The sequence below is a fragment of the Agelaius phoeniceus genome, chromosome 26 (assembly GCF_051311805.1).
Source record: "Agelaius phoeniceus isolate bAgePho1 chromosome 26, bAgePho1.hap1, whole genome shotgun sequence".
Classification (NCBI taxonomy): Eukaryota; Metazoa; Chordata; class Aves; order Passeriformes; family Icteridae; genus Agelaius; species Agelaius phoeniceus.
In genome coordinates, this window is record NC_135290.1 from 4579299 (window position 1) to 4602292 (window position 22994).

General features: G+C 47.6%; 1 protein-coding gene across 3 annotated transcripts in view; it reads right to left on the reverse strand.

The window, feature by feature from the left end:
• Nucleotide 1: 1 nt before the first annotated feature.
• The window catches only part of MAP3K14 (mitogen-activated protein kinase kinase kinase 14), a 28589-nt gene continuing 5596 nt past the window's right edge, over nt 2–22994 (reverse strand). Inside the window, exons 2-16 of one of the 3 annotated variants that reach the window (XM_077190901.1) lie at nt 19920–20192; nt 19301–19370; nt 16962–17169; nt 16251–16847; nt 15107–15244; nt 12935–13064; nt 11914–12045; nt 11384–11488; nt 10164–10327; nt 8811–8961; nt 7900–8250; nt 6586–6692; nt 5172–5316; nt 4543–4643; nt 2–2489 (exon numbers count right to left, since the gene is read on the reverse strand). In XM_077190901.1, coding sequence (XP_077047016.1) covers nt 2325–2489; nt 4543–4643; nt 5172–5316; nt 6586–6692; nt 7900–8250; nt 8811–8961; nt 10164–10327; nt 11384–11488; nt 11914–12045; nt 12935–13064; nt 15107–15244; nt 16251–16847; nt 16962–17169; nt 19301–19370; nt 19920–20172 — 2817 coding nt within the window. In that variant the 5' untranslated portion in view covers nt 20173–20192 and the 3' untranslated portion in view covers nt 2–2324. Of the gene's footprint in view, nt 2490–4542; nt 4644–5171; nt 5317–6585; nt 6693–7899; nt 8251–8810; nt 8962–10163; nt 10328–11383; nt 11489–11913; nt 12046–12934; nt 13065–15106; nt 15245–16250; nt 16848–16961; nt 17173–19300; nt 19371–19919; nt 20193–22994 lie in introns of all 3 variants that reach the window. The other 2 variants (XM_054649810.2, XM_077190900.1) reach the window with 2 other exon arrangements.

Below are 22994 nucleotides of genomic sequence, written 5' to 3' on the forward strand. Positions count from 1 at the left end.
ATCTCCATGGACCAGGGGAACACAGATATCTCCATGGGCCAGGAGATCTCCATGGACCTGGGAACACGGATATCTCCATGGGCCTGGGGATCTCCACGGACCTGGAGAACACAGACATCCCCATGGACCTGGGAACACGGATATCTCCATGGACCTGGGAACACAGACATCTCCGTGGGCCCTGCAAGGACATCCCAGGCCCAGGAAGGTTCCCTGCCCTTGTGCAGGTGGCCTGAGTTCAGGTTAATGCTGCAGATGCAGAGCCCAGGAGTCCTGCAGACAGTCCTGCTGCTCCCTCCCTGCTGCTCCAGGGCTCAATGCCAATGCCTAGGCACAGAACTAGATACCAGGACATGGGAGCATCCCCCAGGTGACACAGGCACAAGGTGCAGCCTTTGGGATGGAACCCACCATGCTTTGGGATACACACATCACCACACACTCACAAAAACAACCAAGTTTTCCTCCTGTCCCCTTGGAGGAAGCTCAGGAAAGGAGTCAGGCATGCACTGAACCTGTGCTTGGGAGCTCCTGGGAGCCCTGGAAGAGGCACTTTGATCCCTCCTGCTCCAGAGCTTAAACTTTTAGTAGTTTATGGCATCTGAAAAAAGAAATGGAGCCAACCTCCCCCTTCCTCCACTCCCTCCTGGAAGACATGTGCATAATGTGTTAATTATTTACTGAAAAGACTCTGAATGTGGCATAGTAGATATAATTAGGTGCCTATTTTGGACAATCTATTAAGTGCTTTAGAACAAAAAGTGCTATAAAAATGATACCCAAAGTGGTGACAGGTTTCATTTTTCTTCATGAATTCCACTTTCTTATTACATCATTTTTATTACAAACTTGAGTTTTCTGATCAGGGATGTCACTGTCTGGTGGAGCAAAACCAGCCCATGCTTTGGGAGACCAAAGGGAAAGAGCATCCATTGTTTAAGGAGTGCTGCTCCTCAAAAAGGGAGACTCAGAGCTCAGCTTTTCCCAGCTATTTTCTAAGAGAACTTCCCTTGGGAACACTTTGCTGCCCTATTGTGTCTCCCAGACCAGCACGGACCTGGCAGAGCCCACCTTGGCTTTTGGGAGCTGCTGCTCTGCCCAGGCTGGATGCAGAGCCCCTGCTCAGATGCAGCCTCAGAGCTCTGGGAGAGCCACAGCCAGAGGCAGGGATTGTGATTTCCAGGTGTGCCAGGCCTGGAACAAGCACAGCCCTGAACAAGCACACTGGGAGCTCACACCTCCCTCAGGATCTGTTCTGGGATGGAGAAGGGTGAACGACACCCACCCACCTGAACGTGACCTGTGAGGTTTCAGTGTGTTCCAAACATTCACAAATCAGTAAAAAAAAAAAAACAGTTTAAAGCTTAAGGCATTCCAGGCCCAGCTGCCCATCCCACTCAGTGAACCCAGTCTGAAGTGAGGGGAGGAGTGGGAAGCCTTGTGAGACTTCACAGAACTGGGGCACTGGGCTGGCAGGGAGAACTGGGAGCTGGGAGGGAGATTTTTATAAACTCTGCCATAAAATTCAGCCCTGTCACAGCTGACAGAGCTGATGTCCCTTATTCCTCCAAGGATGGGACAGCGCACCTGAAGTCCCACATCAGAGATGGGAACAGGATGGAGGAACAACCCCTCCATGGAATTCTGTACCTTGCTCCTGCCCTGCCTGCCAGGGACACCAGAGAGAGCAGCAGCTCCTCTGAGACCTGCAGGTGGGAGCTGCAAGCAAAGCTCTTTCTGGGAACAAAGTTCTTTTCTCATTCAAGAATGAAGCAACTGCGGGGAAGGGTGGGAGGTGAAACCAAGAGCCAGCCAGTGACTGCTGTGGATCTTCCCCATGCTAAAGGCTTGAGGTGGAGATGATGCTCCCCAGAGCCTCCAGAAATGTTTTTTCCTCCAGCTGGAAGGAAGTCAGCCAGCTCCTCTTGGCACAAGCAACCCCAGCCACACTGAGGGCACCCAAGCTCCTCCTCTGGGCAAGCCCAGCCACGACCGACCTCACCTTGGAGCAGGAGCAGAGTCCTCATGGCCCTGCTCTCCTGAAAAGCACAACCTCCTTCCTCTGAGAAGTGAGGAATTTCCACCTACCATTCTCAAGCTCTAACACACCCAAAACAAGGAATTCCCACTGTCCTGGGGAATGTCTAAGCTCAGGACATGTCTTGGAAGTGGATCAGAGCAGCCAACAGAAGCGAGGGCAGTGAGCTGTGATCCTGCTGCAGCACAAACAGCAGCCACCGCACTTGGTGCTCCACGGCAGGGGAGGTCAGAAGCTTTTGCAATTCCTCCTTTCACAAGGTGCAAAGCTCCAGGGCAGGCAGGGCTCAGGGCCTGTTCTCCAGCTGGCCGTGCTTGACGCGCCAGGCCCAGCCCACGCTGCAGTCGGGGGCCAGGGTGCACTGCAGCTCGATGCCAGAGTCAGGCACCTCCATGTTGTAGTGCACAGGCTGCCCCTCCTTGGTCACCAGGCTGAAGGCAGGCACGGGGATCTGGGGAGCAGAACACACAGAGCTCAGTGGCACTTCCAGCCCCCTCCATCACACCCAGCTTCCCAAGGCAGGAGCAGCTCCCAGGGAGGGGCTCGTGCTTGGCAGGAACAGCCTGAGCTCCTCTCACAAGGAAACACCTCAGAACTGGACTGGGCAGTGCCCATCCTGCTGCCAAAATGTGGACAGCCAGGGCACAGGGAATATTCCTCTGTCTGCTCTGGGGTGTCCTGACCCCCAGGGTGTCACAGACACATTTTATCAAAAATCCTTTCCTTAGGACTTTTCCTCCTGAGAAGCTGAGAGGCCTCAGGAACAAAATGTAACCAATGGTTATCTGCTGCTGTGGAATGCAACAGGTGCAGCTGGGATTGGGCTCATGTGGTTGTTTCTAATTAATGGCCAATCACAGTCCAGCTGTCCAGACTGTCTCAGTCTGTCACAAGTCTTTGTTATCATTCCTACTTTTTCAATTCTTAGCCAGCCTTCTGATGAAACCTTTTCTTCTATTCTTTTAGTGTAGTTTTAATATAATATATATCATAAAATAATAAATCAGCCTTCTGAATCATGGAGTCAACATTCTTGTCTCTTCCCTCATCCTAAGACCCCTGTGAACACGGTCACACCAGGGGAGCACTGACTTTGACCCTCACTCATGGAGAAAGTTTCCCAGACTTCAAGATAGACTGGAATCCACAGAAGTGTGAAATAGATTATAGAGAGCAGTGTAGGTGTATCACTTGGTGAGAAATTGAGGTTTTTAGGATTTTTAATGTGTAGTGGATGGAAGCAAGATGGAGGGCACAGGGTGTCATCCTGGGTTTCTTCTTCATGCTTCTTCTCCTTCTTCTTCATGGGTTTGGGTGGCATTTTGTAATTGAGCAGAAAAGTCCACATTGGGATCAGTTATTGGGTTAAAAGGGAAAATAATCTAGGTGTCAGCTCTTAATTGGATAATTTAGTCTTAAAAGACCTTGTAACAAGAGATTGTTGGCCATTTTGTGCCTTCTAATGAAAAGCTACAGAACTCACAGTAGTGAGACTGTTTTACTGACAGAAATAATAAACACCTGAGTCCAAACATGAACTACTGTCCCAAGTGCCTTCAATCCAGACCCAGAAAAACCAACAACTGGTATCCCCACACCAAAGTGCCTCCCTGAGCTCTGGGCCATGGCTGGGGGGTCTTGAGCTGCCCATGTTTGGGCACCTGAGCTCCTCTCAGGTATTTTGCTTTGTGATGTTCACAAGAACAGAGGCTAGAGAGAACCAGCACCACTGGAACATTTTTTAGATTGGTGCAACATCTTTTAGAGATGATCCCATTTTACACTGAGATGAGTCACAGTCCCACAGACTCTCCAGAGTTTCTTTCAGGAACAGCCAAAGCAGCCCACAGTGAGGTTCACAGGAGTGTGCCAACAGCTCCAACAGAACAAGCTGGAAGCACCCCAGCCAAACAGAGCTCATCTCCCTGAGCTGATGCTGCTGCTCATGATGAAAAAGCTATATATGATTCTTCAGGGAGAGGGGAAAGAGTTTATAATTGAGGAGAAGGATTTTTTAAGCTGCAGCACAGAATATTGATATTCTAAGATATAGATCCCTGTGCTCACTCTGACAATTGGCACTGGCTTACAATTCAGGTTTGGTACTAGGTTTAGGCTGGATATTAGGGGAAATTTATTCACTGCAAGAGTGGATAGCATTGGAATAGGCTGCCCAGGGCAGTGCTGGAATCACCATCCCTGAAAAGGTTCAAGAAAATGAGTAGATGTGGCACTTGGAAATATGGTTTGATGGGCCTGGTGGGATTTGGTCAAAGGTTGGACTTGATGATCTTGGAGGTCTTTTCCAACCTTAATGATTTTGTGATTCAGAAAACATCCTCTGGTACCACACTCAAAACAGCAGCACTGAGGCTCTGCTTCTACAGGTGTCCTAAGGATCCCTGAACCACTCCTGGGTCTCTCTGGCATTCAGGGGTTATGAGGCTGCAGTAGGGAAGAAATCATTCCTCAAATGATGCACTGAACTCCAGTCTGTGTCTCACCTGGCTGCTTATCCCCGTGGCAATGTCTCCCACCTTTGTCCTGTGGAAATCTCTGATGTGCAAATTTTCTCCACTTAGCAACTGGATCTGGATTTTCACTCCTGGAATGCACAAGAGGTTCTTTAAGTTCTGCTGAGCCACAAGGACCTCAGAGCCCACAGCAAACTGACTGACAAGGCACACACATGGGGAAAAGCTCATTTTTGTCATTAAGGATTTCATTTCTGTAGGTCTTTCGCTGAGCATGGAGCTTGCTGCAGACAGCAATGACTCACAGAGCAGAGCTGCATTTAGCAAGAAAGCAGCTGAAGGGATGGATTAATTTGCACAATCTGCCCTCAAAATTCTGGGTAGATGTTTGTGGTTATAAAACATTCCTTGCACATGGAGGCTGCATGAACCAGGGCACACAGGCTCTGTGTGTGCTCAGAAACTTCCTTGGATTTTACTGCACAGACCCATCTGTGACTGGGGCAGACTGGGCCTCCTCAAAACCCATCTTTAGGGGAGTCTGTGCTGCCACAGCAACTGAAGGACAAAAGGAGTTCAAAAACTCCACATCCAGCTTGTCTAGGTAGTGAGAAGGTGATTTCTGGCCATTTCTCCCTGCTGTGGGAGGGCAGACCCACCGTTGAAGCAGCTGGGGGTGTCCGTGTGCCGGCTGCGGCTCAGCAGATTGTTCCAGCTGCAGCTCTGCCCCTCTGCCTGGCTGTTCCAGGAATGGATCCCAGAGCTCATGGTGTCCCTCAAGCTCTGAGAAGCCTTCATGGAGTTCTGTAGGAATAAGCACAAGTTTGTCTAAGGTTCTGAAAGAAAATGAGCTGGCAGGAGATGAGCATTGAAATAAGGTCAGGAGAAAAAAGGTGGAAATCCACAGGGATTTAAGGCTGGGCCTCAGACAACATTTATGTGCCCTCTGGGAAAGGGAATGGATAGCAGTGCAACAGTGTGCAGACATTACCAGATATTCTCAAAAGTTAAATCAATAATGAGCTGAAAAGCTGAGTGAGAAAAGAGGGGTTGTACTGACTGGCAGGAGAATTAAAAACATCAGTTAAAATATTTGTCACTTACTGACATTAGAAACACCCAGGAAAACCAATTCACTGTACAAAACCAACCATAGGCCCTGTGCTGCTGCACTGTTGTATTGGCCCAGTCAATCTGACACCAGCACAGAGGTCTGAACCAGTCAAAACCAAGTTACAGGTATGGTGTAGGTGTTAGAGGGAAAAACCAAGCAGAGTCAGATCCCACACTGCACACTGTGTGTGTCAACAGCTGAGCTGTGCAGAACTCCCTCAGCCCTCCTCAAAAAGCACTGGAAGACTGAGAAGAGAGACAGAAATAGGACACAATGCTGCTCCCAATCAGAACTGACTCCTGCAGATGCCAGGATGCACAAACCGGGGACTCAATGTCTTTGAAAACTGTGATTTAAGTTCTTTTGTCCTTCCCTGGTCCAACAAGGCCTGTTCAGTGTTCCTCACTGCTATTCCCCGCCTTAGGAACACCAGAGAGAGCAAACCAACCTAACTGAAATTGGTAAATAACCAGGACTATGTATTCATGACTATCAATGGGTTAAAATAAATGCATGGAGAATAGATCTGGGAATGAATATCCAATATTTGGGTCTCTGTTTTCCTGTCCTACTCTCCTGGTCTTTCCCTAACCCTCTCACTGGTGGTCATGGCCAGGAGGAGGCCCTGCACAGCTGCTTGGTGCAGCTCCCACTTCCATCACTGCTTCCCCTGCACAGACAGGCTTGAGGCAGCTGAGATTCTCTGTCTCCACACTCCTGAAGCTTCAGATGAGGATCCAGCACAGGAGAGCCTCTGGAGGACAGGATCCATGCTGCACAGGTAACCAAAGCACAGCTACAACCCTCAACACCCCACTGGGCATGAGCAAAGCTTTCTTCCCAGCAAACTGGGTGTCAGAAAGCAGCAGCAAAGCTGAGAAATTCCAGATTTTCATTGGTCACAGTTTCCAGTTTTGCCAAGGGTGCCAACCAGCCACCCCCCACCCATCCCCACTCACCTTCTCACTGGCATCTGACACAAAGGGGCTGTCAATGCTGAGGCATGAAAGCATTTGCTCTTGCTCTTCCAGAGAGTAAGGCTGGGAAAGGCTGTTCAGAAACAGTTCTGCAGCAAAAGGAGGAGAAGGGAGACATTTCCAGTGTTTCAGGGGGACATTTCCAGTGTTTCCCTCCATGCCTCCCTGCTCTAATCACAGCTCTGCCACTAATACCCAAAGCTTCTTCAGCAATATTTAATATTTATTTCATATTGGTGCCAGCAGAGCCCAACACACAGCTCTGCCATGCAGAGACCACTGTGACACAGGGAAACTGGGCCAAGAGGGGATGGATTGTGCAGCAACATGCAAAATAGCATCCTAAATTCACCAGTTCTTGCCTTTATGTCTCCTGGGAGATATCACTTTAGATCCATCCACATTATCAGGGAAAAGTCAAACTCATGTACTCAACTCTCACAAGTATCTGGAGGTTTGTACTCCCTTATCTGGATACAAGTACTTACAAATACTGCAAATATTCCTGATAATATCCAGATATCCCAAACATAACCAGTTCTTACAATGCTGCTAAGGCCCAAAGCCATTTGAGAAAGAAGCCTCCCATCAACAACCCCTAAAATTCTTCAGTTTTCTGACACAGTTACAATTCAAACCACTCTGTTCCTAATTTCTTTCAATTCACTCAAAAAGACTAGGAAATATGGGAGAAAAAAAAGTGAAATCTGGAGTTATATTGGGGCAATGGAGCTGGACAAATCACTGATTTCCACACTGAATTTACTGCTAGTTTTCAAACTCTGCTTTGCAGTTGTAACCAAATTCCTTGGCTGATGGCTGTAGGTTTTCCAATGCCCAGAACTAAAGAGTTGCAGGCTGATTTTAACTGCACTGCTTTGCTTGACATCTGCCATTCCTTTATTACCTCAATTAAAAAAAAAAAAAAAGTTTGAACCTAGAATTGCAGATGAAGTTGGAATTCTGACACTGTTTACACAGTGCAAACAAGCACAAGTTTGAAACAGGCTGCTTTCCAAGAGTCTCCTGCACCTCTTTCAGAAGGTTCCCCCCTGTTCAGGAGGAAGGAAATTCTGTTCACTCCCTTTGTGGCACATTTAATTGGTTAAGAACTATTAGTTTTGGTAGTTTGAAGGAAGGTTGAGCAATTTGTGTAACGAGAAAGGAACTATGAGCAAAATGACATCCAAGCTGAAAACCCAAAAATAACTGTCAACAAGCCAAGAGAAAGCAGCTGTATTTTTATCCTGCTCTCCAGCAAAAAGAGCTGAATTCCTCCCCCAGCCCAGTGCTCACCAATTTCCAGCTGCTGAAGTTCTTGCTCTGAAATGGTTGTGGCTCTTTCCACGTGGCTGCAGCTCTTGAGGGGCAGAGGAGTTGAGGAGAGGGGTGGGGGATCACAGGTCTCAGGTAATTCCTTGCCCTCGTTCCAGTGAGGTCCCTCAACCTCCTCTGTTTGCTCCAGAGATGGAGGTGGTAGGAGTGGGCTGCCACAGGAAACTTTGACTGACAGTTTTGGGTCAGAACCAATCTCAGAAACTGGGCTCACTGTGGGGGACAGGGATGTCTGTGCACTGTTTTCTTTGTTCAAAGATAAATGTCTGGGCTCTCTGTATTCACTTTTCCAGGGGCTTCTCACACCTCCCACTACAAAAAAAAAAAAAAAAAAAAAAAAACAAACATTATCAAATAAAGCAATAAAAGAGATATGAGTTTTCCTTTGCTGTAAGAATTTTTGAAGTGCATTTGCTGTAAAATGCCCAGCTTCTTCATAAAATAAAACCAGATCACCTCCACAAATTCTTACTGTATTACAGAACCACTCAGCAGGATTAAGTTGAGATAAATCAGTGATGTGTCAGGGGTAAGACTGAACCACAAGTAAATAAAGCCCTGCTTGCAGTTGTGCTGCACACATGCTTCAGCTGACAGGAGCCCAGGAGAGCACCTCAACAAACCCACAGAGAGCTCCCCTCCTCCAGCAGAGAAGGAAGAAGGGCATGTGACAGCACACAGGAAATCATTTATTTGGGTGACAAACACTCAGCTGCAGGCAAAAGCCATCAACCCAAAACATGCACCAATACTGTGAAAATGATATACTGGACAATAAAACAGACTGCTCCTTCCAAAAGGAGCAGCACCAGCAGCTCTCCCAGTGGGAATATGAAGGTTCAGCTGCATCAGTTACATCAGGACATTTCTACCTTCCTCAAGTGCCACAGTGGTCTTGGTTTTGAGCTCTGATGCAGATGCCCTCTGCAGAGGCTCCTTCTCCAGCCCCAGTTTAATAATCTCAGCAGTGAGAGGATTGCAGGAAGGTGGAATTTCCCTCAGAGGAGGCGGCTCTTTAGCGATCTGTGTAACAAACAGGAAGTGAAAGAGGTTACACCAGAGAGGCTTAATTTGATATCAGGAAGGTTCTTCCCACCCCAACAGTGTTTCCAACTGAAATGAAAGCATTAAGTGAGAGCTGAACAGTAATTTTATTACAGCTGAATGGCTCAAAAGTCACACCCAAGTCATGAGCAGGGCATGGAAGAACAGCCCAAGCAGAGCAAGCCCAGGGAATGCTCAGCTCCCAGAGCAAGGCTGGGATCCTGTCATGTAAGAGCCTAAATGAGAGATGCAGGACTCCAGGTGGCTCTCCAAAATGCAGTTTATTGTATCCAAAATGCAGTTTGTTGTATCCAAAATGCAGTTTGTTGTATCCAAAATGCAGTTTATCCCATCCAAGAGGTTACAGCAGCCCAGGGTCGTGGGTGACAGAGCTGTGCCCACAGCTGTCAGCTCCAGCTGCAGGCAGGCCTGGAGACCCTTTGGCTTTGGTTACCCTGCATTCTATACTTTTCTTTTGGTCACACTGCATTCTATACTTTTCTTTTGGTCACACTGCATTCTATACTTTTCTTTTGGTCACACTGCATTCTATACTTTTCTTTTGGTCCCAATGCATTCTATACTTTTCTTTTTGGTCACAATGCATTATTTAGTTTTCTTTGCTGAGCATCTTCATACAGCAGAACCAATCTATACCTTAACTATTATCCATAGCCTATCATAACTACTGTAATTACCATATTCATGTTACTGTTCTCCAATCACTCAAAGTCAGTACATCACAGTTTAAGCCAGAAGTTGTTTTCCAGTTTTCTTGCAGTGGAAAATTCTGAGACCTTTTTTCTACTTGCAGCTTTGCTGACTTGTTTGCCTGTGCTCTCTTTCTGCTTGGTAAAAACATCTTGTTTGAGGTGGGTTTATCCTTTGCTCTAAGTCATAAAAACCCTTTCTAACTAACATAACCAAGAAAGCAAAGGGTATCCAGTGAGACTGGCTCAGCAATTCTTTTCTTCTATATCAAAACTTGCTTCCATCTCTATTCCTTCATCAGACTCTACATTCAAAAATCTTTCTGCTAAGCATCTGTGAGACTTTCTTGTCAAACTTCCATCCTTCCCAACACTGTCACTGGCTCCCAGCCCTCCAGCCCCAGGTGAGTGCTCCTTGGCCAGCAGTAGCAGGCTCAGGCAGCTCAGCTGCACAGAGGCTGGGTCACTCACCTTCAGGCAGAGAGGGTGGTTGTAGTACTGGGTCCAGGGGTGGCAGCCATTGAGCATGTGCAGCATCATGCAGCAGCTGCTCCACACGTCCACCTTGGAGTCACAGCGCTTGCCCATCACCACCTCGGGGGCCATGTGGGTCTCTGTGCCAGGCACGTAGTTCCCTAAAACAGCCAGGGGAAAACTCAGTGCAAGCAGGCAAGAGAACTGCTCCAGTGCCACTGGGAGGAGGCCTAAGGCAGAGTGCTTCTCTTTTCAGCTGAAGTGAGACATGGCAGCTTTGTAGGATGGAGTGGTTTGGGTGGGAAGGGACCACAAAGTTCGTTCAGTGCCACCCCTGCCATGGCAGGGACACCTCCCACTGTCCCAGGCTGCTCCCAGCCCCAATGTCCAGCCTGGCCTTGGGCACTGCCAGGGATCCAGGGGCAGCCCCAGCTGCTCTGGGCACCCTGTGCCAGTGCCTGCCCACCCTCTCAGGGAACAATTCCTGCCCAATACCCATTTGACTCTTCCCTCTGGCAGTGGGAAGCCATTCCTCTTGCCCTGTCTTTCCAGGCTATTGTCCCAAGTCCCTCTGCAGCTCTCTTGGAATCCCTTTAGGCATCGGAAGGGGCTCTGAGGTCTCCTCTGAGCCATCTCTTCTCCAGGCTGAACAATCTGAGCTCCCCCAGCTTTTCTCCATAGTGGAAGGGCTCCACCTTAACCCAAAAAGCAGCATTGTGTATTCTCAGAAACTATTCCCTCTCAGACCCATCCCTTATACACAGAATAGGGATTAAACTTCCCTTGCAAGCAAATCTGGGAGGCAAAACATGAGCTTGACTTTAGAAAACACCCTTCTCTTTCAACAGCTGCATGAAGAAGCATGGTTAAGTTTAATTGGCCAAACAAAAAGAATTTTCTTTAGTGAAGATCAGGACTCTTCCTCACTATTTAGTGAGTTTACACAGAAAGTTTGAGTATCATTTTAAAGTTTCAGTGTGGTTTCTTGCAGGGACAAAACACAGAATGCAGCATGCTGACATAATCTTACAAAAACCCTTCTAGCCTGGGAGATAAAGACCATCACCTCCCAAATTTCAGGTCATTTTGGCTGTCACAGTAATACCAATAAATGAGACATCCTGAGCAGTTGCTTGCAAATCAGCCACATGTAAATGTTCATGAGAGAAGATGAGTCAGAAGGGCAATTCCTCAGAAGAGCAGCAGCAAAGCCTCACCTGTGACCAAGCACTTTCCCAGCCCATCTGGGTGCAGGTGAGCAGAGTGGCCAAAGTCACACAGGAGGGCCCTGCTCCCATCAGCTGACAGCAGCACGTTCTCAGCTGCCAAGAGAAGGGTTCCATTAGTCTCCTCTGCACCAGGAGATGAGAAAAACACTCAAAAGCACACAGAACTAGAGTTTTCTAAGCCTAAAGGATTTCTTTCTCCTGTCACTGGCTTAAGCAAGTACAGAGCTGTAATTATCTCTTATAAACTATCAATTACCTGCCCTGGAGATTCTTGTAGCCCAGTCGTGGGCCAGCCTGGGCAAGCAGCTTGGCAGACCCATGGGGTGACAAGAAGAGGTGACAAATATGATATTGCCAGCAGTCTAGAACCAAGGGAAACTCTAATTTCAAACATAGATCTGAAAATCTAGTAAGTAGATCCCATAACTTAAGTAAGTAATAAATTAATAATTTAATCTCCAAGCAGTTTGCCTCTTTTAAGAAAAGGGAAGAACAAGGTACTTCAAACACTTTCCTACCTTTGACATCTCCATGGAGAATGTTCTGAGCATGAAGATACTCCAGACCCTCCAACACCTGGCCCAGGTAGCTGAGGGCTCTGTCCTCTGGCAGGCAGCCACTCTGTTTAATGAGCTGCCCTAATGAGCCACCTAGGAAGGAATCCAGGGAGTCCATGTTATCTTATGCTTAAATTCTCCCCAGCATCATTAGCATTCCTGGTGGTTTCCATTGAAAAAATGAGATTTTCCACATCTGATAGCACTTATCTTCCACACATGGCTCAGTTCCTTTTGTTTATACCCAGAGTTTTTGCTGCTCACAAACCAGGCCTTATTCATATGGGTTTTTTGCTTAGTGTCAATTTAACAGTGCTGCTTTGGAGCAAAAGCAAGTGCTCTGTGATCAGAACAGGCATTTCTGGGTGTTACTGACCACCACTCATTCTTCACAGCCTGTTTCCCATGGTTCTGGCCAGAAAAAGAGCACCAGGCAATGGAATCACTGAGGTTTGCTCAGACAGCCAAGGCAATGAGCCCCAGTGGTGTCCTGAAAACCCCCAGGAAGCACAAACTAGCCCCAACTGTGTCTTACTGTGAAAAAGGGACTGGAGTAAGGCAGGACTGGGAATCATTCCCCCCACAGCAAGCCCACTGCAGGGATTACACACACCCATCCCAACCCACTGGGTTTCCATGGTTCACAGCCTGTTTCCCATGGGTCTGGCCAGAAAAAGAGCACCAGGCAAAGGAATCATTGAGGTTTGCTTAGACAGCCAGGGCAATGAGCCCCACTGGTGTCCTGCAAACCACCAGGAAGCACAAACCAGCCCCAACTGTGTGAAAGAGACACCTTGAACTGGAATAAGGCAGGACTGGGAATCATTCCCCCCACAGCAGGTTTTACACACACCCATCCCAACCCACTGGGGAATTCACACCAGGAATACCCTGGATGCACTGAGGAACTAACAGATTCCTTTTTTGGCAGGAGGAAAAGGAGATCAACGTGCACTGGGCAGTGGCATGGTGCCCTGCTCACCCTCCATGAGCTTCATGAAGATGGTGACCCAGGGACCCTCCTTGACAGCACCGTACAGGGGCACCACGCTGGGGCTGCTCACAGCCGCGCACGTCGTCAGCTCCTCGGCACGGAAATGTTCCAGCTGCACCTGCAGGAACAGGGAGAACTGAGCCATCCTGGGGTGGATCCTCACACAACTGCCCCTCTCTGGTGGCTGTGGGACAGCAGAGATGGGTTAACTGGGCTTGAGGGTCTTTTCCAAACTTAATTTTGTAATCTTCCCGAATAGAACTCAGGGAGCGCAGCAAGAAGCGGGAACGCTCGGGATGATGAACCCTCAATGCTTAAGGGAAGTGAAAATTCATCACAAGAGATGCCAGCTTGCAATAACTCTAGATTACAGGTAGGAAGGTAATTTCTGTCTCAGTAAAAAGATAATTTTGACAACTGAGGGAAAAAAAAAAAAACAAACCCTGGGGATGGTGCAAAACTTGGCAAAAATTCAACTCCCCCAAAACAGGAGGGAATACAAAATATGTCCACAAGCAGTGATCTGCATGATCACCTTGTTAGGAGGTGCTCATCCTGCAAATGGTTAAAGAAAAACTTCATTCAGTAAGTTCAGCCAAACTAAATAAAACAAGAATTTGCTGAAGTCCAGAAGGAAAACATGAGTCATGAAGATTCTGGTGGGAAAAAGATGCATCATGTTTCTTCTCTGTCAGCAATCCAGCTATAGCTGGTTTTCTTTCATCTCAAGAATTTGGAGAGCAGGTGCTTCCAGCACCAAGTCTGGTGAAAGAAGGTGAGGTAGGGAGCAGGGGAGGCAGCAGGAACTGCAGACAGCTATTCATGGAAAATTAAACAGAGCATAGAGAAGTGTCCAATTTGCATATTAGAACTCTCTGCTTTCAGAGTGTGATCTAAGAAGATGCATTTCTGATATAAAGAAGCATCATTTATCCTTCAGTAATTAGGTGGGGGGGAAATGACATTTTGAAAGACTTCAGCTTCTCCTACTTTCATGTTTCCCTTTTCAGCACAACCATCTTCCTTCCTGAAAATACACCCCACAAGGAACAGCTATTCCTCCCAAGACTGTGGATTTGCCAAATGGATAATACATTTAAATAGCTACACACTGACAGGAAACAATCTGGTTGTGTCACCACAAGATTTCACACCTGAACTGTGAGGATGCAGAACAGGAATTAATTTTCTACATGCTTGAGAGATGTTTGTTTCTATAGCTGACAACTGAATGGTTATGAAATGGTTAAATAAATACACACCCTGACATGTCTTGCCTCTTACATCTTTCCACAGGGAGCACAGCAAGCTGGGCCCAGTGTAAATGGGGAAAAAATGAAGATTTTAAACTGGAAAATGAAAGTTATGGGTCTTTTTGCACATAATATTTTTGTACTCAAGGCAAACACTTCCCACACAAAGTTTTCTAGTGAAGTAATGTGAGAAACATCAGTTCACAGGGTTGATGAAAGTATTCAAGTGTAAGTTCAAATAAAATAGTTCACATTTTCCTCATCTCCTTGCATTATTCCTCTGTCTGCACCCCTGAGGCCCCACAGCAGCCCACAAATCAATGCCCTGCTCCAAGTTATATTCCACACACTTCCTACATCATGTGACAAGGGCATACCCTGGAGTAGAACAGATCATGGTGCCAGCTTCTGGAAAAACACACATCCTTTGCTGCATCTGGAGCAGCATCACCTCAGAACAATGTGCCAGCACTGCAGCTGACACTCAGGAGATGAAAGCTCTGTTTTCAGATCCTACTGACTGCCTTGGGTTTTTCCTACTTTATTCCTTGTTCAACAGGGAAATAAATACCTGCCATGTAACCACTTACACCAGACATGGTTTGAGATAAGAATAGTCAGATAACAGACAACCCACGCAGCTGTTGCTCCCCTGCAGTCACTCACAATCATTCAGAAAGCTCTACTCTTGCTTTTCAGCACACTTTAAAGCCAAATGAGCTTTTTTCTAGCTGCTGATCTTGGCCCCTGTGCACATACAAGTCCTCCAGCTGCTTCTCTGTCTGCCATCCCCCTGAGCTTTTCCTTGGACACAACATCACCACTCACTGTGACTGTACAAGGCCCTGAAGAGGGAAGAGATTTCTCTCCATGTGCTGTCTTGTGTCCTTCTCTCACACAGAATTACCTTCTTGGCAGCACACTGGAATCCTGTCTGCTTGTCCTCTATCTTGTACACCTCCCCAAAAGAGCCAATGCCCAAGGAGCCGTGGCACTTGGTCCAGTGAACCTCCTCTCGGTACTCGTAATCCACCGGCTTCAGCTTCTGCAAGTCCAAGCAGAAAACAAAATGAAGCAACAAAAGAGACATTTAAATGTTGAGCTGCATGGAGATCAACATTCTCAGAAGCAGCAAAAGGACAGATAACACAGCACCTCTCCAGAAATCTCAGTACAAGATTACTTCTGTCACAGGCTTGAGATGAAACCCTACAGGATGAACCTACCTGATTTCTGTGGGCCCTGTTGGATCTGAGTGCACCCCACTGCTGTAAAGGCCACCAGGATTTGGATGCTCTGGAGCTCTGTGTTCCTCCTTTCTCATGCAGGACATAACTACAAAGCTGAATCCTACAACTCACCCAGATTCCTGTGACTAAATGCTTTCCTGTCACTGTGGAAGCTTTTCTGCAGTCAGTAGATGGAGACTGTGCCTCAGGTGTAAGTGTGAACACAGGCAGGCAGGTAAGGGACACCTTGAACTGCACAGACCATAATGACAGGGTCACATTGACCCCAGGAAAGTCCTCCAGGAGGACTTTAGGGTGTTGAGAGAGAACTGAATTCAGAAGAAATGAATCCTGTCCCTAGGATTTGAATGGATTTCTGTGCCCAGGCCCTGTGGATGCTGCAGGAGCTGCTGGTCCCAGCAGAGGCACAAACTGCACTCCTGTACCTCCCCTTCTACCCAGCCCTGGTTTCTGTCACACTCCAGCTCCTCCAGAGGCAATCAATAGTGCAGCCTGGCTGAACAGATTGGGCTCTTCCCCAGCAAACAGAGACATGGCTGAAGACTGACTAAGCACAGAACCACTGCTCAGAGCCAGGCCTGCATGTCTGGTGGCTGAGCACAGCATGGAGCCAGCAGTCTGAGACAGGCAGGGCTTTAATTCCTGCAGAAAACAACCCTGCATGGTTATCTGGCAGCTTCAACCAGATCCAGAACCAGTCAGAAATCACAGTTTTAGCAGCAAGCACATGGATGCAGATTACCCCTGTCCCAAAGCCCAGGAGAAGCTCAGCCTCCCACACCCCAGAGTGGCTCAGATCACCTCGTTCAGCAGCACGCCTTCATTCTCACTTGCTTCATGGAATTGTTCCTTCAGCTCCAGCCCACCTCCTCTCCACGTCTTGGCCAGGCTGGCTAAATTTTGTGGTTCACCAAAACTCACACTCCCCTTCAAGGCATCTACCAAATATTCTTCCACAGAAAGCTTGTCTGAACTGGTTTGCACAGATTGGTTGATGCATTTGGTGAAATTATATTCTAAGTTTAGGCCAGATAAGTGACTGTCTTGATAGTTGAGGTCACCATGGAAGTATGTGTCCAGAGCATTCTGCTTCATGGCACGGAGAGGATTGTCCACATGTGGGAAATGGGGGGGAAGGATGTTGTAGGGAAAAGGATGGAGAGTCTCAGGCTGGGGAACAGTGTCCCTCTGTTTCCAAACATGATTAAGGCACTGAATAGGGCTGATCAGCTTGTGCAGTTCAGTTTTGTACTGGCTCCTCGGGGAATGGAGTTTGCCCATGGACAAAGGGGCATGAGCAGGCTTCTCAAAAGGCAGTGGATCATAGCCCAAGTCCTTGTTAAATTCAGGAACCCAAAAACTGTTTCTGTAAAGAGTGCTTTGGTGGGATTCATCCTCCTAGAAAACAAAACCAAACAGCTGAGCAAGAACCTCAGTATAGCCACCAAAATTCACCCAAGAGCTGTTAGGAGTTTGCAGGGACAGTACAAAAGGAAGGTGGAAGATTCTTACCTGGACAGGAATTGGGGTGCAGCTCTCCTGTTCTGGAGTTCTTGGACTTCTCCTGCCAGCAGCCACAGGTTGTCCTTTCAGCTTGGATCTTTTCTTGTGCCTTTTCTTCCTGGCCCTGCCCCGGTGCCTCCCTCTCCAGGTGGGTGCCATCCTGCCCTCCGTGGCGTGGGCCACATTGTTGGGGATGTGATCGAGGCTGTCCGAGCGGCTGCTGGAAGGCAGAGCACAGCAGGGCTCTGAGATGGGACAGCTCACAGGGCCCCTCCAACCCACAGAGGGCAAATTAGCAACTCTGCTAACTCAACAGAGAGCTAAAACACAATTTCTTGACTTCTAGTAGAGGTAAGTTCAAGATCAAGGCCCAGCAGCAGCACCTCTGGGATTGTAGAAAAGAAATGTCGGGGTGTGGGGGAGGCAAAACATTCAAGTGACCCAGGGTTTACAAATTCTGGAAGAACAAGGCTGGAATGTACAGTCACAGAATGGTTTGGGTTGGAAGGGACCTTAAAACCCACCCAGTGCCACCCCTGCCATGGCAGGGACACCTCCCACTGTCCCAGGCTGCTCCAAGCCCCAGTGTCCAGCCTGGCCTTGGGCACTGCCAGGGATGCAGGGGCAGCCCCAGCTGCTCTGGGCACCTGTGCCAGGGCCTGCCCACCCTGCCAGGAACAATTCCTGCCCAATATCCCACCTAACCCTGCCCTCTGGCTGGGGGAAGCCAATCTCTGTGTCCTGTCACTCCAAGTCCTTCCCCAGCTTTCTTTTATGTCTCTTTTTTGAACATAGCAAAGTAGAGGGGAAGGCACTGCATGTCTCCAGGCTGCTCTGAGACGGTTTGTGGTTGATTTCTAGTGAACACAGAGATGATGGATAAATGCAGTCTATTTTAAAATTTATTAAAATTAATGAATGTTTTCATAATATCAATGCCTGCTCTAATTTGAAGGAAAAAAGCTTTGCACAGAGAAGAGGGATGACTAAGAGCACTCAAATAAAACAGCTTCAAAAAGCCAAAATGTGCTGGCTTGTAAAGCCCAAAACTACAACATGATGTCTAAGAATGTGTACAGATATACACAACACTCCAGCTGGGGTCTGCACAAAGAGATGCACTTTCAAGAGGAATATTTGCCTGCAGTTACTGAGGGTCAGAAAGAGATGGTCTCCTTTCAACTCAAAGCATTTGTGATTCTATGATTCAATACCAATCATAGCAGCTAGATTTTTAAAATTAAGCTCTAAGAGAAAACAAGATTTTTGATCTTCAAATGAAGCAATTGTTCCATTGATGCAGAACAGTTCTGATATGTTTCTCTGCCTTTCCTGATCAGTGATGCAGGGCACAGCCACTCCCTCCATCTTTTCCTATTTTAGTGCTAAAAGATGTCATAAGTAGAATTCTGGCTGATGGCATCAGCACAGTACCTTGAGCCTGAATTCACAGCTGGTGTGCATCCCAGAAAACCCCAGATCCCACATAAAACCCCACAGAAATGGGTCACTTTGCACTTTGACAGTCCATAGGACCACATCCTAAAGCCACTGAGCAGTGTCAAACCTCACACCCCACAAGGTGTCTGAAGCCACCAGCAAACAGGCAGCACCTAATTCTGTACCCCAGTGAGCCATTGCAGGTGCTGGGGCTGCCTGACAGGGCTCCAGTGTGTAAGAGAGCTCCAGGATGAGCCCAAACAGGAAGATATTCTTCATGAAGAACCAGAAAAGCAATTCCCAGGCCTCCACTTGTCCATCACAAATGTCACTGTCCCTTTTACCACTTCCAGTTTCTCTGTGTTCACAACTTCTGTTGTTGATGCTGTCATTAAGCAAAGGTTCTCATCCCCTTTTATCCTTCCAAGAAATTAAGCTGTTCCCTTTTCTGAGGGCTCCTTCTAGCAGCAGCCCAGGTTTCACACAGCTTTTCAGCAGATGGTGTAACAGTTTCAAAAGCATCAACACAGTTCAGTTAAAAAAGACTGAAAATTTCTCCTTGCATCCTTCTACATCAAGCCTATGAACTTTAAAAAAAAATCAGTAATTTCAAAACAAATTTGACCATCCAGAAATAGCCAGAAGGCTACAAGGGAAGTAAATCTGCAGGCATTGCCAATAACACTATGCAAGGTGTTTCAAGTGGTTTGTGCCTAAATTTTTATTTTTTCCTGATGGGAAGATGGTTTGGGAAAGACACATTCTTACCAGGCCTCAGCCTGAAGAGCTAATTCCAACAGGAGTGCTTTTGGAAAAACATTTTAAGTGCAGAGAGCCAGGGTGATTTGGAACAAGGAGAGTCAATAAACAGCAGTGAAGAGGGGTGTTTGTATTAAGAAGTCTCTCACCTGTAACGTTTACTGTGAGCAATAAAGGATCTCTCTGATAAAGTGGGGCTGAACTCCTGACTGTTTTCACCTGTGGGGAAAAACAAACCAGGATCATCACTTGTCTTAAAGCAGGGAAAGTCTCTCCTAGTAACAAGTGGACTCAAACAGCTTTACCACTGTGCTAAATGAGTGATCCAGACAATCAGTGCACAGTCATGTCACACCACCCACGCTGCATTCTTCCTCCCCCACAATTAGGAGGCTTCCCAGCCATCTCCTGATCCCCCAGCTCTTTCCCACATGACAGCTTTACTTTGGTTTCCTCCTCTTTATCCCCTCTTTTAAACCCCTTTCAGAAGTCAGCTAAGAACAGGTGCCCCACAGGACACAGACCTGGCTGGGGTGCACAGGTCTCATGCTGGTCTGTTATTTATGCTTTATTCAGTGGATGCTGCCACATTAGTAGGAGATTTCATGAGCTTCCTAAATAGAGTCTGGGATGTGTCATCAGCTCCACCCCACTTGGGATTACAAATAGATGTGGCCTCAGCTCTCCAGGAGCGCCGAGGGAGTGAAATCTCATCCCTCTCTGCACATTCCTTTTTCTCAATGAAGCACAGCCCGCCCTGCTACTCACATTCTGCTTGGGCAATAATAGAAATTGATGCACAGCCTCCTTCTGTTTCTTCTTTTGCTGTTCCTCTGGTGATTACATCATTCAGGATTTTCCACTGACTGTGAAAGATGGCCTTCTTTGAATCTTCTACTTTGCAAACACTGCTCTGCTTTTCACTCACTGTCTCCTTCAGCCCCTCAGCAGCTGTGAGCTCCTTTTTGTGCTTGACTGCTGGATCAGGAGCTCCCTGACATGCAATTCCCATCACGGCCATTTCCCAGCTTCAGGGAGACACTGAGCAAGAACAGAAGAACAAAACACTTGTCAAAATCCTTCACAGTTCATGAGAAACAGGAGGCTCCTGAAGGTGTCATCATTAATAAATAATTCAAATCAAGGTCCTGCCCATGTTCTGAGCTGGAGAAGAACCCTGGAGTACCAGTCTCGATTTCTGACTTGGATCACTGAGGATCTGAATATTCAACATTCTCATGACTGAAAGTATGCAACCATACAGGTTTCAGAGAAATTGAAATCTTGGTATATTCCCTTAAATATAAACAGTGAAACCAAGGAGAAGAAGGAACTCCCATATCACTAAACAGGAAGAATGTTCATCCCCAGGAAAAGGGAAGATAAGAAAGTTCTCTTAGAGTGCACCTGGGGGGAATGCCACTGCTCTCACACCACATGCATGGCCATAAACCCAGCTAATTCCTTTTTTTCCCTGTGCTCAGTCATCCTCAAAGCCATTCCTCATCCTCCCTCAATGAAGCCAGGCTCAGCAGCCAGCCTGCCCACCCACAGATCCTCCCTCACTCCCTTCCTTCCTCTACATCACCACCAACTTCTGCAATCCTTGCTCAAGCCCACCAGAAGTGGAGCTTTACAGAGTGCAGGATCCATGGAAGTTGGTGTTGGATAGAGGACAGTGATGGTGCTGGAACAGAGCTGGGGAGGGGATCAGCACAGACTGTGAATGACCAGGAACACAAATGGAGCTCCAAACAAGTCCCAGCACAGGGGAAGGTGGAAGAGAGCTGGGGATGGAAAGGGGGAATCATAAACCAGCATGGAAGCAAAGCACTGAGGGACAGGATGGGGACAGCCAGGGGTGAAACTCTGCAATGTGGAGAGTGAGAAGTTCCCTTCAGCATGAGTCCCTGGGGAATACAGCCTTGGTGTAGCCCCTGATCCACTCATCTTGGATTCTGGAGAAGTTAAACCAGCTGTCTCCTTACAAACTAGAACCTGCTCTGTTGCCCCTTAAGTGCAGAGACCCCTTCCTTGTACCAGTGTAAAACCTTAAAATGAACATTTCCACCCTTAAACCACCCATGGAAATTCAGAAACCTTGGGCAATGTATAGGGGAGTTAAGTAGCACAAACTCAGCATAGGACAAGGAGGGACATTTTAACAGAAGCCAGAAAATCAGATATCAGCACCACTACAGGAGCACACCCTGGGGCTCATTAGCTTCAATCTGCACAAATCTTTCTCTTCTCTCCTCTTTTTCCTTTCCTTTCCCTTTCCCTTTTTTTCTTTCCTTTTTTCCCCACCTTAAGCAGCTGCCTGGGGCAACAGGACATTTACTCCAACAGGCTCCTGGCAACAGAGATGAATCAGGAAAATGAAAAAATGAGTGGGTGCTCCATGGCTGAAGGACCACCAAGGAAAAGGGGAGGCATTTGGGAGCCAAGTGCATGAACCTTGGTGCTGTGAGTCACCTAACAACCTGGCAGGTATACAAGGAAAGTCAACAATGACCACATTCAGAGGCCAAACAGAGAACAGCTGCTGTGCAAAAGAAGTGCTGATGACAGTATCCCACTCATTACGGCCGGCCCGCTCCCTCTCCTCTACAGAAATTATTCAATTCTCAGTGCTGTAAAATAATCCCTTGGAGCAGCAGGAGCAGAGCCTGCCAGATGACTAACCCAGCCACCAGTGACCAAACTGACAAGTTCAGGGTTATTTTTATCCTCACTCTCTCCTGACTTGCATTAACTCTGTCTCTCCTTGCCCTCTCCTCACCTTCAAGGTCCTTCAGGGCAAACCAATCCCCATCAGCAAAAAATACATAATTCTACCAGTCCCTCCTTGCCTGAGTCAAAGGAGAATAGAGAGAGGGGAGAAACAAAACTGCAAGTCCTTGTTGCCCTCTAAAATGGCAAAGAATAACAAGGAAACATAACTGAGATTAAAGTCAACAAAGCTCTGCCTCACTTGCAGACTCAAAGAGACCGAGGCAGCAATTGTGAGCAACGGCTCCAGCCAGGCAGAGCTCAGGCAGTTTAATGTGTGACTCAGGTCTGTGGGGCTGTGCAGGGCCAGAACCTGCATGCCCAGCCTGGTTTAACTGTTGCTGCACAATTTTCAGTCCTTGGAAAAGTCAAATGCCAACTATTTTTATGGTGGGTACAGCAAAGCATGGTGGGAAGAAGCTGTGATTAAAAATAAGCAATCAGAACTTTTAAATAGTTTTTGAAGTGTAAGTTCTGCCTGGAGAAAAGGAGGCTCAGGGGCACTTTTATTGCCCTCTACAGCTCCCTGACAGGAGGTTGAAGGCAATTGAGGGTTGGGCTCTGCTCCCAGAAAACAAGAGACAGGACACAAGGAAATGGCCTCAAGTTGTGTCAGGGGAGGTTCAAGTTGGATATTGGGAAAATTTCTTCACTGGAAGGCTGGTCAGGCATTGGAATGGGCTGCCAGGGTGGAGTCCCCATGCCTGGAGGTGCTCAAAAACCAAGCAGACAAGGCACTTCATGATATGGCTCAGTGGGCATGGTGGGATTTGGTTGAAGGCTGGACTGAATGCCCTTGGAGGTCTTCTCCAGGCTCAGTGATTCTGTGATTCAGAACTGAACAGGCCTGACTCATCTCTGTGCACGTGGAAGGGGGCTAAGAGAGGTGCAAAGAGCTCCTGAGTCCCTTAATTCAGACCCAGGCACTCAGACTCTGCCCAGAGCCACCCCCCAGCTCCAGCTACAAGGGAGACTGGGCAGCAAATCCCACTAAGAGCAGGATTTACCCACGTGAGACACTCTGGAGCTGCAGTTCCCCTGCCTGTTTGTGAGCTCCAGGATGAGCACAGC